The 15,000-nt window shown below is 45.1% G+C and overlaps 1 protein-coding gene across 1 annotated transcript in view; it reads left to right on the forward strand.

The window, feature by feature from the left end:
* Positions 1-15,000, forward strand: part of LOC138617572 (zinc finger matrin-type protein 4) — a 54,162-nt gene that overhangs the window by 33,279 nt on the left and 5,883 nt on the right. The window contains exons 5-6 of the mRNA XM_069692673.1: positions 379-636; positions 8,754-8,850. Of these exons, the coding sequence (XP_069548774.1) occupies positions 379-636; positions 8,754-8,850 (355 nt within the window). The remainder of the gene's footprint in view (positions 1-378; positions 637-8,753; positions 8,851-15,000) is intronic.

Here is a 15,000-nt window from a genome sequence, read left to right on the forward strand (position 1 = left end):
AGAGCAGATGACTTTAGGCCACATGGGTAGAACATAGTTTGGCCTTCAGCAATCCATTTTCTCTTTTGCTCTCAGTTGTACAAATGTTCAGAGTGAGTATGCAAGCACAAAGTATTTGAGATTTCATCTCTTTGTGAGAGTATGTCTGTGTGTGTGTGTGTGTGTGTGTGTGTGTGTGTGAGCATTGGTGCGAATGTGAAAGCATCCCATTTTCATGTTAATGTAATTTCACGAAAATATTTTCATTTCATGTAATTTTCGCATCCGAACTTCATTTGCATTTGAATTCATGTTAATATCCTCCCCTCTGCAACCTCTGTCCCCCCTCACTCCTTTTTTTCTCTAACTCCTGTCTGTTCGCTGCCTCCTCCCCTCCAGATTCTTCCCCTTCCACCCCGCTGCCCACAGACCCCGCTGCATGCCCCCCTCCTCCCCCCGCCCTACCCTGGCCCGTGGCGGTGGTCAGCGGAAACGGTGGGAGAGAGGCCGGGAAGTACTGCTGCCTGTGTGGAGCCTGGTTCAACAACCCCCTGATGGCCCAGCAGCACTACGAGGGCAAGAAGCACCGCAGGAACGCAGCCAGAGCACGACTCCTGGAGCAGCTAGCAGGCAGTCTGGATGCCACGGAGAGCACAGGTCAGCCTCTTGGTCCCGAGCCCAACACAAGTGGCAAATGAAGGGTAGCAGGGGTGTTCAACTTTATGCGAGGAAAAAACGATAAGTGGGGTGGGACTTCTGAAATGTGGTGCGCATTTCACATATGTTACACTTGGGGTAAGCCACACCAGTTATTCACAGATAAAATTAGCACTATCACCACAAGTTACTGCAAACATTACATCAATCATATACATGTGGACAAAAACAGTCTGCTGCGTCCTTGAGCCATACGTGTCCTCACTAAATCAGTCCCTTAGATCAGTTGTTCTCTAATGGTCAGGAACCCCTTTCTTCCTCTGTCATTAAATTGCAAGTAAAAAAAATGTTTTCAACTTTTTGACCCACTCAAATTGATCTAAAACCAATTGTGCAGTGGCACAAAATGGCACTGCAACCCCCAAAACGGGTCATGACCCACCAGTTGAGACCCACCGCCTTCGATCAACAGTTTACATATCTAGTAAAATGTCCCACATATGGTTGGAATATTCTTCTATAATAATATTTAAATTTAGATGCTGACTTACGAAGACTAGAGTTCCAGAGGAGGGTCATCATAATCAGTCACATGTAAGATTGAAATATCATGTATTTTATAGACTTTGGTGAACCTGACAGGTACGCCAGCACTTTTATACGTCAGCAAGTGAAAATAGCTCCATTAATGTCCTCTGTGGCTCCTGATGGAGCTCAGTCAAGTCTGAGGAAATCGCTCCAGTGACATCCTCGAGATATCAGCTTCAGCTTGGAGGCTAAACATGTCTGTGGGGGTTTGATGGGCCATTAACAAGTGGGGTGGGTCCAACAAAAAGTTGCTATTGTAACTGTAGGAGCCTGAATATTTGACTCTTGACACGCACACCAGACACTACGTCCCTCTGAGTATATCAACTTCATGAATATGAAATATGAAATCATGCAAGTTCTCTGTGGAAGGTGTTTACTGGGTCAGTAATCTTCACAGATCACCCATCATCACACGCTTTTGTCTCCGTGTAATCAACTGTGAATCGCAGTGAAATTTCAACACACGTTAGTCGTTCTGTCTGACTTTCCATGTCGGCTGTCTGGGGTCACACTCGGGTCATGTTTCAGCGGAGCTTTCACACTTGTTAGCGCTAGCATTGCAGTGACGTCAGGGGACCTCCGCTGGCATAGAGCATACAGCGTACTTAAGACTTAATGCACATGGAGGGCTCAGGCCGCTGAACAGGGTATTGTGCTGAGGATTGAAACATGAAACGTGAATGGGTCAATCATAAACTTAAGTAAACAGTTCAACTGAAATGATTAGCTCTTGGTAAAACCGAGACACAATTACAGTTACCATGGCAAGACCGGAGTTCAAATTTCTATTCTGCATCTTACTCTCCCCCTCCCACACAAACACTTCCATGCACAAATATAGCAGTAAGAGGACACTACTGATTCTCTCTCACACACACACACACACACACACACACACACACACACACTTCTGCCAGAAGGGTATTCTCATGAAATTATGAATAGTATGTGGCACTGAAACTGCTTTGCCTTTCCTGGGTTCCTATGAGTGATATCATCTAACATCATCCTACAGCAGCATGCAGCTCAACACGCTCACGAGTGCCACGCCAAGCACCTCTACCGCACACGGGTTTGACGCACTCGCACCACACGGCGCACAGCCTCTGCCAAACACATGCAAATCCTCTGAGAGCCTAAGCCGGGGCCGTTCGCTCCGTGCTCCGGGTGCCGTGACACAAACCATCCATTTGGACTCCAAATTTCATCATGTAACTACAGAAAATTATAGAACACGCATGTATACAAAAGTGGGATTTTTTTTTTTTTTTTTGCTGTTACTTTTTGCTCTTGCACATTTCTAATGCTGCTGAGTCAATCTATTATATGTGCCATCAATCAAGTGTTTGTTCCAGTTCCTTTAGTCTGACACACTTTTGTTCATCACAAGCTCGGCTCCATTGTCTGTGCTCATTTGTTCTTCAGGAAGACACATTTCCATTGGTGCAAGATTCTCACATCTGATTGGCTTTTATCACCACTTCAGGTGTGAAGTCACAGGTGTGCCGAGTGTAATCTCAGAGGGAGGGTCGAGCGCGAGGCGGCAGCTGAGCTAAGAGAGACACAGAGGAGGAGGAGGAGGAGGAAGAGGAGGAAGAGGAGACATGATGGATTCAGTCTCAGCCAGGCATAGATTCATCCCTGTCCTTTTGTCCCCCTTTTTCCCTTTGCGAATCTGTTTTCTCTTTACGGTCTTTTTTTATCCTTTTACCACCCTCTTCCTGCTGCTATACTGTCTTGTCTGTTTGTTTTGTGTATAAATGTGTGTGTGTGTGTGTGTGTGTGTGTGTGTGTGTGTGTGTGTGTGTGTGTGTGTGTGTGTGTGTGTGTGTGTGTGTGTGTGTGTGTGTGTGTGTGTGTGTGTGTGTGTGTGTGTGAACACCACTAGGGGCTCCAATCTGTCGTCATCTCTCATCTGTCATCCTCATTAGCTCCCCACAAGGCACAGGTGAATTATTTACACACCCTCTCTCTCTCTCTCTCTCGCGCTCTCTCTCTCGCTCTCTCTCAACTACAGCCACAACATCTGCCTACTGTAGTTTCTGGTCGTCTCCGATTGATGATACTGACCTTTACTTACACTTGCACATTCTGTTTTATCTGCCCCCTCCAGCCCACCACCAAAACATATCACAAAATCCCCATGGCATATATATGGACACCGTTTCTTACTCTTGGATTTTTCTGGTGTAATTGCACAGACGGGGCACAGGGGAGAAAGTCGTGATTTTCCTCGGCTAGGTGCCAGAAAAAAAAACCTTGGCGATGGATTACGGAGTGGACGAGGGAGTTGCAGTGGGGGGCGGCTGCAGACGAGGGATGGAGCCCGGCTGACTCGCCTGTGTCTTTACATAAATCACTACAGGGGTTGAAACCCCACAAGACAAAGGCAGCGCATTGTCTCTGCTCTCTGGAGACTGGAGAATTAGAAGCAGTGACATAAGCGTCTAGGGCTGGGGGGTGTGTGTGTGTGTGTGTGTGTGTGTGTGTGTGTGTGTGTGTGTGTGTGTGTGTGTGTGTGTGTGTGTGTGTGTGTGTGTGTGTGTGTGTGTGTGTGTGTGCGTGCGTGCGTGCGTGTGCGTGGACCCGAGAGAGGGTGGAGTACTAAAGCAGAGAGAAAATTGTGTGTAATTGATGAGTGTGTCTGAGTTGTAAGACAAAGCTGACCTCCGCTCTCATGAGACAGCACTCACTGGGTCACACATCGAACTTGCATACATGACCACAAACATGATGCCATTCAGACGTTGCCGATTCATATGCATACTAGTCGTGGGTATCAACACTTTCTGTGTTAAGTTTTACACAAAAAAAAACTAAACAAAAAGACTGCCAAACGTTGAATATAGCAGAACATTTTAAAGCTTATTTATGTATTCTTTGACATGAATATGAAAATATACTATGAAACTATAACTAACTATTCACAAAGGTCTTATTTAGAGCTGAATGAAGGGTGAAGGGGTGACTCGTACTGAAGAACCAAGAGAGAATTATCACCTTGACTCTTCTGAGCTCTCTGGAGCATTGAAGCATTCTTCAGCTCATTGTTTTAGTCTAACAACCTGTAACATCAAGGGCTTGTGCTTTAGTCTCACCTCCTTCATCAATGTTCTTTCCAGCACCAACGGTAGCAGGCAGCTGTTTTCATCTAGAACTGTGATAAACCAACTACTTGTCTGGCATCGAACAACATTAGACAAAGTCAGCAGCTCCCAGGTGATTGTAGTGAACATTGAGCAGCTAAGAGCCCGGTAGTTCCCTCAGGAGTTAGCGGAGACAGAAAATGAAGCTAAATGACAAGAATACTGGACTTAAATTCATCACATTATCGGAAATGGTCATCTGAAAGCACTGTTGCAGGGATTTCTGCTGGAGGTGTAAATAAGCAACTGTTAGCTAACATGCTTGTCATTCTAGCTCCAGGCTGACAATAGTTAAGATGATAATGTGTCTGTTGTGTTTACAGCTAGTTTCTGCTGCCCCCACATGGCAAATAAATCAATTCCTTAAGAATGATTAAACGGGTAGTTTGATATATTTCGCCAAATAAAATTTATATTTACTAAACTAGGCATTGAAAAGGTTTATTGAAAAGTTGTGGTTCCCCAAACATACACTGTGACATCACCCCATCAGCCGATTTGAAGCCTCGAGTTTGGCACTTTGACTGTCGCCATCTTGGGTTGTTTTTTTTGGAACCAGAAGTGACCACATTTAGGCGCTGAAACGTGCTGAATCTGACCGAGAACCCAAGGACACGCCCGCTCGCCTACACCTGAAAGCTGACTGCACCCCGGGCCTGTCAATCAAACCAGGCACACCCCCAAATATACCTCTCTTTGAGGCCTAATATCTAATCAATTATGAAATAATTTTCAGAAAGACCACCAGAAACCACAGATCATGTGGAGGCAGAGGTTTTCTGGGCAGCCCCTAGTGGCCCTCAGTGGTAATGCACTTAAAGACACTTCCGTATTGTCTTCATTTTTCAGACCTAGAGACGATGACTGTCTATGGCCAAAACCTATTAAGTTCATACATCCTTATAAGCTACCCAACATTATTAGTTGGTTAGAGTGACATGAAGAATAAACAACACAAACTAATGAGCTGCAGTGTGAACTGAAAAAAAAATAAAAAAATCAAAGAATCTGGTCATTTAATTTAAAAGCAAAAGTTCAAAAAGCTAGTTTCCAGTGTATGGTAATTCTTTTTGTCTAAAACAGATGGTCTTTCCAATTACTGTCACATTGCCTGCAAAACTAATTACTCTCTCTCCAAGTTCTTCAAAGTTTGTTGGTAAAATTCCACTTGGATTCCCTCTGACTATCACCCAGTGCTCAAACCCTGTCTGCAATGGTATTTGTGCGATATTCCTGTGAGACACATTGTCAAGACTCTACTGCAGACTGTTGGTTTTGATTGCATCTCAATGGGCTTCCATTTGGATTCAGTTCATTTTTAATCTTGTGAAGCCCTTGGTAAAGTACGGGTGTACCGCAGCACAAAAAGCTCTGGGCTAGTGAAAGCTCAATAAACTAATATCCTGACAGCACCATGAATAAAATTGCAGATGAATACCTTCCAGTGAGATTCTCACATGCAGTCTGCCACATAGGGATCAATTCAGGGTAGAGATTTCCTCTTCTATGTAACTTGATGTTCAGTGGTGGTATGTAGACTCATTCCCTCCCTCTGACTCCTAAAATCATCCCACTATTTAACCAACAGTGTTCACGCAACATTAGATTTCACAGTTGTCAGTGCTGAGCACTACCTGAAATCCCTGTGAGACTTACAAGTAAAAAGGAGCTGCAGTTAGAGCTTGGCAGAGCATCCTAATGGAACAACCCACAAATATCATGCTCCAAACGGGTCATTAATGTGGCTCGAGCTGAAGCAAAGAGTAAAAACTGAAGTTAAAATATATCACCCTCAAACTGCAGAAGGATGTTAAATTCCTCCGCAACAAAGCTCTTGAAACGAACTGAATTTTCGGAGCACGAAATGGGGCTCACTACTTTGTCGACAGGCATTTAGGCATCTCCATACGAGGGGTGCCAGCGATGCCAGAAGGCTCTGTACATTAAATGACAGCCACAAACAGCTCCACACCCACTGCCTCAGCTCATCTCACCCCCTCTTTTCTCTCTTCCTGGCATATCTTCTCGTGTCATTAACAAGGTTTAGAACACCCTCATAAATACCGCTCATGCTCACAAAAAAAAAAAAAAAAAAAACACAACCACGACCACATTCGCAACCCTGAGCTGCATGCCGTCACTTGCATCGTGCAAACACTTTCCCTGCATGTAATTAACATGGATTAGGGCACAGCGTGGTTTTATGCCACAAAGGCTTTATTAACCAAATCACAGTATCTGTGTGTGTGTGTGTGTGTGTGTGTGTGTGTGTGTGTGTGTGTGTGTGTGTGTGTGTGTGTGTGTGTGTGTGTGTGTGTGTGTGTGTGTGTGTGTGCGTTCAAAAAGACTGGCACTGACAGGAACGGCAGCATACTGTACATCGGCGCGGCCAGGCTGCGTGGACGTGACATCAATCGGGCTAAAAGCGGGCAAGCTGCCTTTTGTGTGTGCTCAAGCACACACATGCAACACACTTAATCGTACATACGAGAATAGACCTCTTTGTGTAATCCTGGCTGCAGTATAGAATTACATCGAAGAGAAAGGAGAGAAGAATAACAGACTTATCTTTTCTTTTCTTTTCCAAATCATTTAATTCACCAATTAGAAGCCTTTCCATTTAGAGAGAACACAAGTAATGACATTTTATACCATCTCTTTTTTTTTTCTCTCTCTCCTTCTCACACACACACACACACACACACACACACACACACACACACACACACACACACACACACACACACACAGACTTTGTTATTAGCTCCTAATAGATGCAAAATATCAACATTTAAGCCGAGACAGTGCTTACTCCAGGCAACTAATTTAGTCGTGGCTTTCTCGTAAATGACTGCTTGTCCTTAATCACCCCTGAAAAAAAGCGACTCCCGAAGCAACAGGGGGTAGATATGCCACATTATGCCTTTCTCGCCCAGTTTAAATGACCTCCCACCACTCCTAACTGTATTACAACTTCATCCCCAAACATACTTCACCAATTACTGCCACACAAGGTCAAAAGGTGATGGAATACACAGACAAGTCATAAATCTCAAGGACAGTAATGACAACAGAGAAAAGGGCAAACACACACACACACACACACACAAGCGAGCACACTCAATTTTGGCTGCAGCACACACCTAGAATTACACTCACAGTGGATAATTTTTTTTTTATAAAACAAGGCACAAAGAAGGGGGGGGGAGCGTGGACAAGCTCGAGGGGAAAAGGCTTCAAGGAATTATTTTTTGCCTGTTTTGTCACACAACCCTGAAGTGCCAGCGCTGATCATCTCTCGTCGGCGTAAAGTTCCGCAGCGACGGCTCTGCAGAGTGCAGAATGTGAGAAAACCAAAATAGCACTTCATTGTATCTCTGACAAAGAGCACAGGCAATTATGCCACGTTGCTGATTGCCCTATCCCCACCGACGCAGACGGCATTTCCTCTGCCCTCACGAAAGAGAGACAACTCTAAAAATCGGCGCTGCCACGCTGCAGTTACCACATCCAGAAGAGGATGTTGTTTTTTTGCGTATGGGGATGTTTTCTCCTGTGGTCATTAAACCCCAGCATGCATTTTACATCACTGCTGCAGTGTGGTAACTCATTATCCGTCTCCTTCGCCTTCATCTTTTCATACAGATCTCGTGTTTTCTCCGGAAACGTTGCTCTTCTTCGCTCGTTCCTTCTACCTAACCCCTCCCCCGCCCTCAAATCCCTCTTCATCACACTCCGTCAGCATCCCCGACCTCATCCGTCTATTTCTGGGTGTTCATCACGACCACCTGCAAACCCTCTAATTAGTTAACATCTGTGTCTGAGCCGCACCATCTCAAGCATGCATTCACCGACGCAATAAAAACGGGCGCGCGCGCAGCCGCACTCGGTGTGCGCGCCCAACCTACTGCGCTGTTCTTTTCTTATTCCTGGTGTCCTAATTTTTCAGTTGAACTCAAGTTGGAAGTTCAAGTTTCAAAACGTCACACACACACACACACACACACACACACACACACACACACACACACACACACACACACACACACACACGCGCGCGCACGCACGCACTAGAAGGAAGAAGGCACTGATCTAAGGATCTAAAAATGTAGCTGGTTTTCTGCTAATGATTAGTCTAATCAAATCTCTTTCCAGTTGCACTCTAATTAGGAAAATTACCCTGCACTGCAGAGTTGAAAAATAAGACTGTTACTTAGTGTCAGTTCAGATTTTTATTGTTGTTCATGTTGGCCTCACTGCCGCATGCTGGGGGATCCAGATGATGATGACGATGGCAGCTTTTGGGGATTTTTAGGCCCCACATTTATCCAAAGTGCACTCAAAGTAACTGACGTTAACTTTGCGTCTGTGTCTCTGCAGGGCTGCGCAGCAGTTACTCTTGCAGCGTCTGCAGTGTGGTCCTCAACTCCATCGAGCAGTACCACGCACACCTCCAGGGCTCCAAGCACCAGAACAAGTGAGTACGACGTCTTAACCTTTTAGAAGGACATAGATCGTTTAATCAAATCCTCGCGAAGACAGACAAGAGCGTAACTTTCCGAAACAATCTGGCAACCACGCCGACCTCGTGCAGCGACTGGCGCGGTGTGCGGAGGAGTGCGAGTGGGCAGGACGTGAACTTCTCTCTCGCGGTCGACATGTCGTCAGGGTGTCGTGACGCAGCATTGGTTGTCATCGACTTTGGTACACGACATTGGACAAAACAACTCCCGGTGCCCATTTTCAGTCCCGACGCCATCACTGTTGTGCCAATATTCCACCGTCTACACTCAACATTGACGGAAATAAGACGAGCGGTGTGACAGCAGACTTTTCGCGCGTGAGCGCGGGCATTCGAAACGCTCCAAAAGCACAATTCTTTTCCTGTTCTGTCCCACAGAGATGACGCATCGAACGCATCAAGTTTCATTCTTCACTGTGATCACAGTCTGGAAACCCGGCTCGCGTGACGGTTTGCTCAGCCACTCCGATCAGCAACCGGCAATGATGTTAAAGTCAAGCGTTGGTTTCCAAACGTTGTTTCAGCAACGACATCGGTGGCAGAGCGCGACGAAGCCATACAAACAGTTGTGGCAAAGCAGCAAATATCAAAGAAAGTCAGCAATTTACAGACGTGGTTACGGCGTCTTCTTCACATTGGAAGAGGGTCTCTGTTCTTTACAGCTCGTGGTGGTCTTCGCCCAGTAGAATACAACCACTTCTTTAGCAATCCCCAGTGGAGCGTGGCCAGACTCTATCTATTCGCAAAGTGAATTTAGGTCTGGTAATAAATGGAGGAGGGGGTGGGGGGACATGGAAACAAAGCTTAAATCAAATATTTACACGCATATGATTTGTACAGAAGAGGTATGTTTGGCCACGTCTGTCTGAACAGATTAAACGTTTCGAAAATGCGCAGGTTTAGATCCACCTCAATCACTTTGACGACAAAGAGAATGCAGCCAAAGCATTTGCACAGCTTTGACTGCAATCTGCTCATATGATGTACAGTGACACAGGGAGAAGGCTGATAGTTCAGCTGGGCAGAAACGCTCGCACAAAACAGTCGGTATTGATCAAATGTGCACAATATATGGGCTTTAAAATTGCACATTTGCAGTAAGGGAATATGTAGCGGACTGCAGCAGTACAATGGGAATGAATTTACTCATTGTAATAAATGACAGCTGCAGTGAGATTTGGTCATTTTGATTGCTTATTCTAGAAAATGTCATCAAAGTCATTGTGGGGGAAATTACATCCAGCAGCAGGAAGAGGCTGTGATGAGGAACAGTTACATTTCATGCATTTACCATGATATAGCTGCGAGGGAGGTTGTAGGCAGAGTAGCGGTGCGGGTCTCTGCGCATGTATGCGTCTCTCCATATTTAAAGTAACGTAATGGTAATTAAGTGGGCTGTGAATAGGGTATTTGTCAGATAAAAGAGTGCTTGAGGATATAATTGTTGCAGCGTTCTCTTTTTTTGTTGTTGTTGTTGTTGTTTTGTCTTTTTTTTTCAAGAGAGTTGAGGCAGCTAAAATTTCTATATTTAACCACCCTCGAGCATAAACTTGTCTGGTCTGCATACACCAAACTTCTGCAAACAAGTTAACTCTTAGAGAGTGGTGGGTGTAGTGAGGGAAAAACAACAGCGAGAGAGGGTGGGGGAGGAGGAGACAGAAACGCAAAGTGAATAATAGGGTCGATTTACTCGGAGCCGAGGCTGAATTCGAAATTATTATGTCAACTGATCACGATAAAGTAGACGTAAAGATTTATGTAATTTATTACGAGAAACATCACGCACACTGTTTGCTAAACAGAGTACACAGCGAGTGGTATATATGGAGTACATACGGACTTTTCTGTACTCGGGTTGTGTAGTTAGTATCAACAAAGAAAGAAAAAAAAAATCCGCCAGCTGGGTGCTCGTGTAAAATGTATAGATAATGGGATCAATATTTTATTTCAAAAATACAAGGCATTTTATTTTATTTAAAGGAGCATTGTAGAATTTAGTAACAGACTGACTAAATTGCTGAGATGGATTTTTTTTTTTTGACATGCAGTATTTAGTTTCTTTTAAAAGTGGTTGCTTAAATATACGAATCTTGTGCTCTTCTATTGCCAGTGGCTGTCAGGCTTCATGATGTAAGTCTGGCATTGCAATAACCCCCCCGATGCGTACTGACAGCTGGGCACACCCAACAGACATTTACCTTCAAACAAATGCTCTAAACACATTTCCTGACCCAGGCAGAATTATTTGACCCAAACATATCGCCGCGCAGTTCAGAGTTTTGGGCATTTTAGTGTCGTCAGTCCATCTGAAAACCCTCTTTTGGGGGGCAGCTGGTTGGGACGCCACATGCAGCGCCGCGTTCGACCAGCGGCAATGCCGCCGAGCTGTCTGTGTGGAAGGAAGGTAAGACAGTGCGAACTAAGTGGTGTCCATAATTGTGAGCTATGCTGCCATGAGGGTGGACAGAGTTGTACTTATCAGTGCACGGTTGGGTGAACGGTATAAACTGTGAATGTGGCTGTGCATGTGTATTATGATCCACGTTTAGCAAATAAATATATAAATTATGCAGGCCTTCGAGCAAAAGCGGAGTTCTTGAATTTTGTTTAGATACATTCCGCAGATTTTTGTGACACAAATGGGCTGCAATTTATTCTGAGCAGTATTAAGGTGCCTCACAGCTCTTCAACCAGCTGTGGAGGATAAAGCAGGACAATGTTTGAATCTTCAATCATTTACATAATGTGTTCAAAAATTCCCAGCATGTATGAGAGCTGACAAAGAAGCTAACGCTTAAAATGAAAAAAAAAATTTAAATGAAAAAAATCTGTGAGAACTGAAAAGGTATTTGACGTTCCACAGAGGCTGATGTGTTTTCTCCTTAACAGACGGCGACGTTTTGCTTTCGCAGTTTGTAAGTTGTCGCATTGGAAAGTTCCCAGCACAACGCCATAATGACTTTTGAGAATGATCGTATGAAACTGTAGCAATACACTTGGAAAGTGATTTTGTTGCCGAGAGGAAAATATGTTTTTTTTTTTTGGTATTGTGTATGGAGAAGTCAAATTCCATTAACTGTTACATGCCACTAAGTAACATACTGAACACCTAATGCAAGCTCTTCACTCGCTCGAGAGTGAGTCAGCTAAACTCCTGAAAAGTGCGAGCGTTCAGTTGAATAATATGACCGCACAGAGCCTGTAAATCACGGGGGTGGGGGGGGGGGGGGGGGATGGTGGCTCATAACTCTCTCCTTCTGTCAGATTTACTGTCCCAAAGCGGAAAAGAGGGCAGACGCACAGGAAGAGTCGTGTTTATGAGAGAGAACGAGGGAGTAAGCAAGTCTGATCGACATGAGAGAGACGGCGTGCACCACCGACAGCGACAGACAGATCAGACGACAGACGCAGAGAGACATAGAGACAGAGAGGCGCGTCACGTTTTAGACAGAGGCAGGAGAGAGGGAAAAAAAATAAAGGATATAGAGATGGCAAAAGGCTGAGATGAAAGTGATGAGGAGAGACAGATGAACATGGAGAAATGTAGTAATACAGACAGAAGCCGGGATGTGTCGCAGATAGGAAGGTGCGAAGAGCAAAGGGAAAGAAAAACAAAATTGCGGCAGAGTAAATCACTTTAAGCTGAACTGAAAGGTGGAGATACGGAGCCGACTCGGAGTGGACAATGAGCTGAGAACCAGCCGTTGCTGACAGCTGAGGGGCTTTAAGATAGAGAGGATGGATTCGCAGGGTGTCGACGGGTGAGAGAGGCCGAGGCACCGGGGAGATTTACAGGAAGAGTTGTGATAGGTCAACGGATACAAGGAGAGGAAGTCGCTCATCCACTCTATCAGACAGGCTTACGGGAAGCAGAGGAGGTCCGGTGGAGGCGTGGGCAGAACTGGGGCTTCAAGTCATATTTCAAAGCGGGGAAATTTACTCGGGATTGTTCACGGGGGACGTCAACAGAAGGAGAAGATGCATTTCGGAGCGCACGGCGTGTTTTGGCGACATCTTAAGATGGATTTATGCTACCACACACCGAGACATTTGGGGGCACTTCTGTGAATAATGAGGACTTTCAGATGTCATTTTAAATGTTAATAAGCAGTTTAATAATAAAATATGAACTTTGTTTGACCTGTTTTTTTTTTTTTAAAGTGGTGCGGTGCTATGGATTGTGGATGTTTCCCTGAAGCAGTATCTGCAGGATCGCGCACTCACAGACGGCATGTATAACGCGTGAGAAACTCCATGAGATGCGACAACGCAACAGCTCTGATCCCTCGCGGACGTATTAACAATCACGTGCGGAAATTCTGAAGTCCATGAGATCGAACGCTGGTGCTGGAAATAAGCCTGGCCAGCTCCGTTGCACTGCCGTATCGATCCTCTGGGAAACAGAGAACAAGAGCGAAGGTTCCACCTCATCAACCTCACTTCCTCTGCCTTCGCCCAGTCACTCAGGCGCAACACAATACGGGTACATAAGTGTGTGTGTGTGTGTGTGTGTGTGTGTGTGTGTTCCAAACCACTTCAGGCTCCATCACTCGCTTCTCCTACACAGCATGCATTACGTTTTAGCCTTTGCAACATATTGTAGTATATGGATATATGATTGTAAAAAATGTCCTTGTCACACTGTACTGTGCTTCACATTGTGCAAAGGGTCTCACACACACACACACACACACACACACACACACACACACACACACACACACACACACACACACACACACACACACACACACACACACACACACACACACGGGCTGCAGCACAAATGACTGGCCACCTCTAAGGCAGTGCTTGTTTCGATATAAGAGGATGTGAGAACTGTGTGTGTGCTTTCTGTCGGTTAAGTCCATTCCCTTTAAGAACGAGCTGTGGTGCCGGAATGTGTATTATATTTGTGTATAGTGTGTGTGTGTGTGTGTGTGTGTGTGTGTGTGTGTGTGTGTGTGTGTGTGTGTGTGTGTGTGTGTGTGTGTGTGTGTGTCCATGTGGATAAAAGTAGAAACGTAAGCGTACTTAAGGAAAAGAGGCTATTGAGATCGTTCCATTCATATCACTGGGTTGTTTACAGGCCGGACAAGACTTTGGCAAAGTTATGAGCAATCTTCCACCCTTATTTTTGAGCGTGTGTGTGTGTGTGTGTGTGTGTGTGCGCGTACACGTGTGGGTCGTATGCGTGTTCCTTCACACTCAGGATGAGCTCTGGCTTGTGTAAGGAGCTTTCGGAGGAGACGAAAGCGCAGCTGACAGCGGCAGGGAATTATCTCTCACCGAAGAAACATCCATGAAAAGTGCGCGCGTGTCTACGTCTATTTGTGTATGCGCGCGAGTGTGCGTGCGCGCGTGAGCGTGAGGTTTGGCATTAGGAATGTGTCACCAGAAAACAACAAGGCATTTCTCTAGTCTTTAAACAGCTGGATGCGTCTATCTGCCAGCTCACCTTATCTGTGCTGAGCATCTGCTTCACGCTCAGTCAGCTGCAGGTCATTTGAAAATGCTGCAGACTTCACACGGTCGCTCCAGACTGGCTGCTGTAATTGGACCTGAACCGGATGATAACAGCGGAGATATAACAAGATAAACCTGGCACAATATTTTCACAGTTTACAGTGCGTTGCAATTAAGCCAATGGCACTTAGCTGGCCATCAGACAGGGACACCAGTGGGCATACAGAACTGAAGCAGATTGATGAACATTAAATCTATGTGTTGATTTCTGACTCCAGTACTCTTAAAAAAAAAAAAAAACGAATGGAAAGTGAAAATTAAAGACGCAGCATGAAGAGCTGAAGTGTTGTTGTTGTTTTTTTTGTTGCCCCGGCCCTACTGCCGTGTACAACTCTGACAAGTGTTCAGATGATGGCAGGATGCTCGCAGCAGTGACTGTAAGTCTGAAAGTAGGTAATATGAGATCAAGTTTTAAAAGTTATATTTAAGTCTGCGTCCAAGTAACAGTTTAGAGGCGGATAGTTGCACAATTCGGACGTGTCAGGGGAAGCAGCATGTACTTCGTGAAAAGTTTGTTTTTTTGCAATTACATCCGCCACAGAGGTTTCGTTTTCAGCAGTTTGTTTGTGTGTTTATTTG

This window comes from Brachyistius frenatus, unplaced genomic scaffold (assembly GCF_029030835.1).
Source record: "Brachyistius frenatus isolate BFR_SWC_R1_liver_20210118 unplaced genomic scaffold, ASM2903083v1 Contig_13, whole genome shotgun sequence".
NCBI lineage: Eukaryota > Metazoa > Chordata > Actinopteri > Embiotocidae > Brachyistius > Brachyistius frenatus.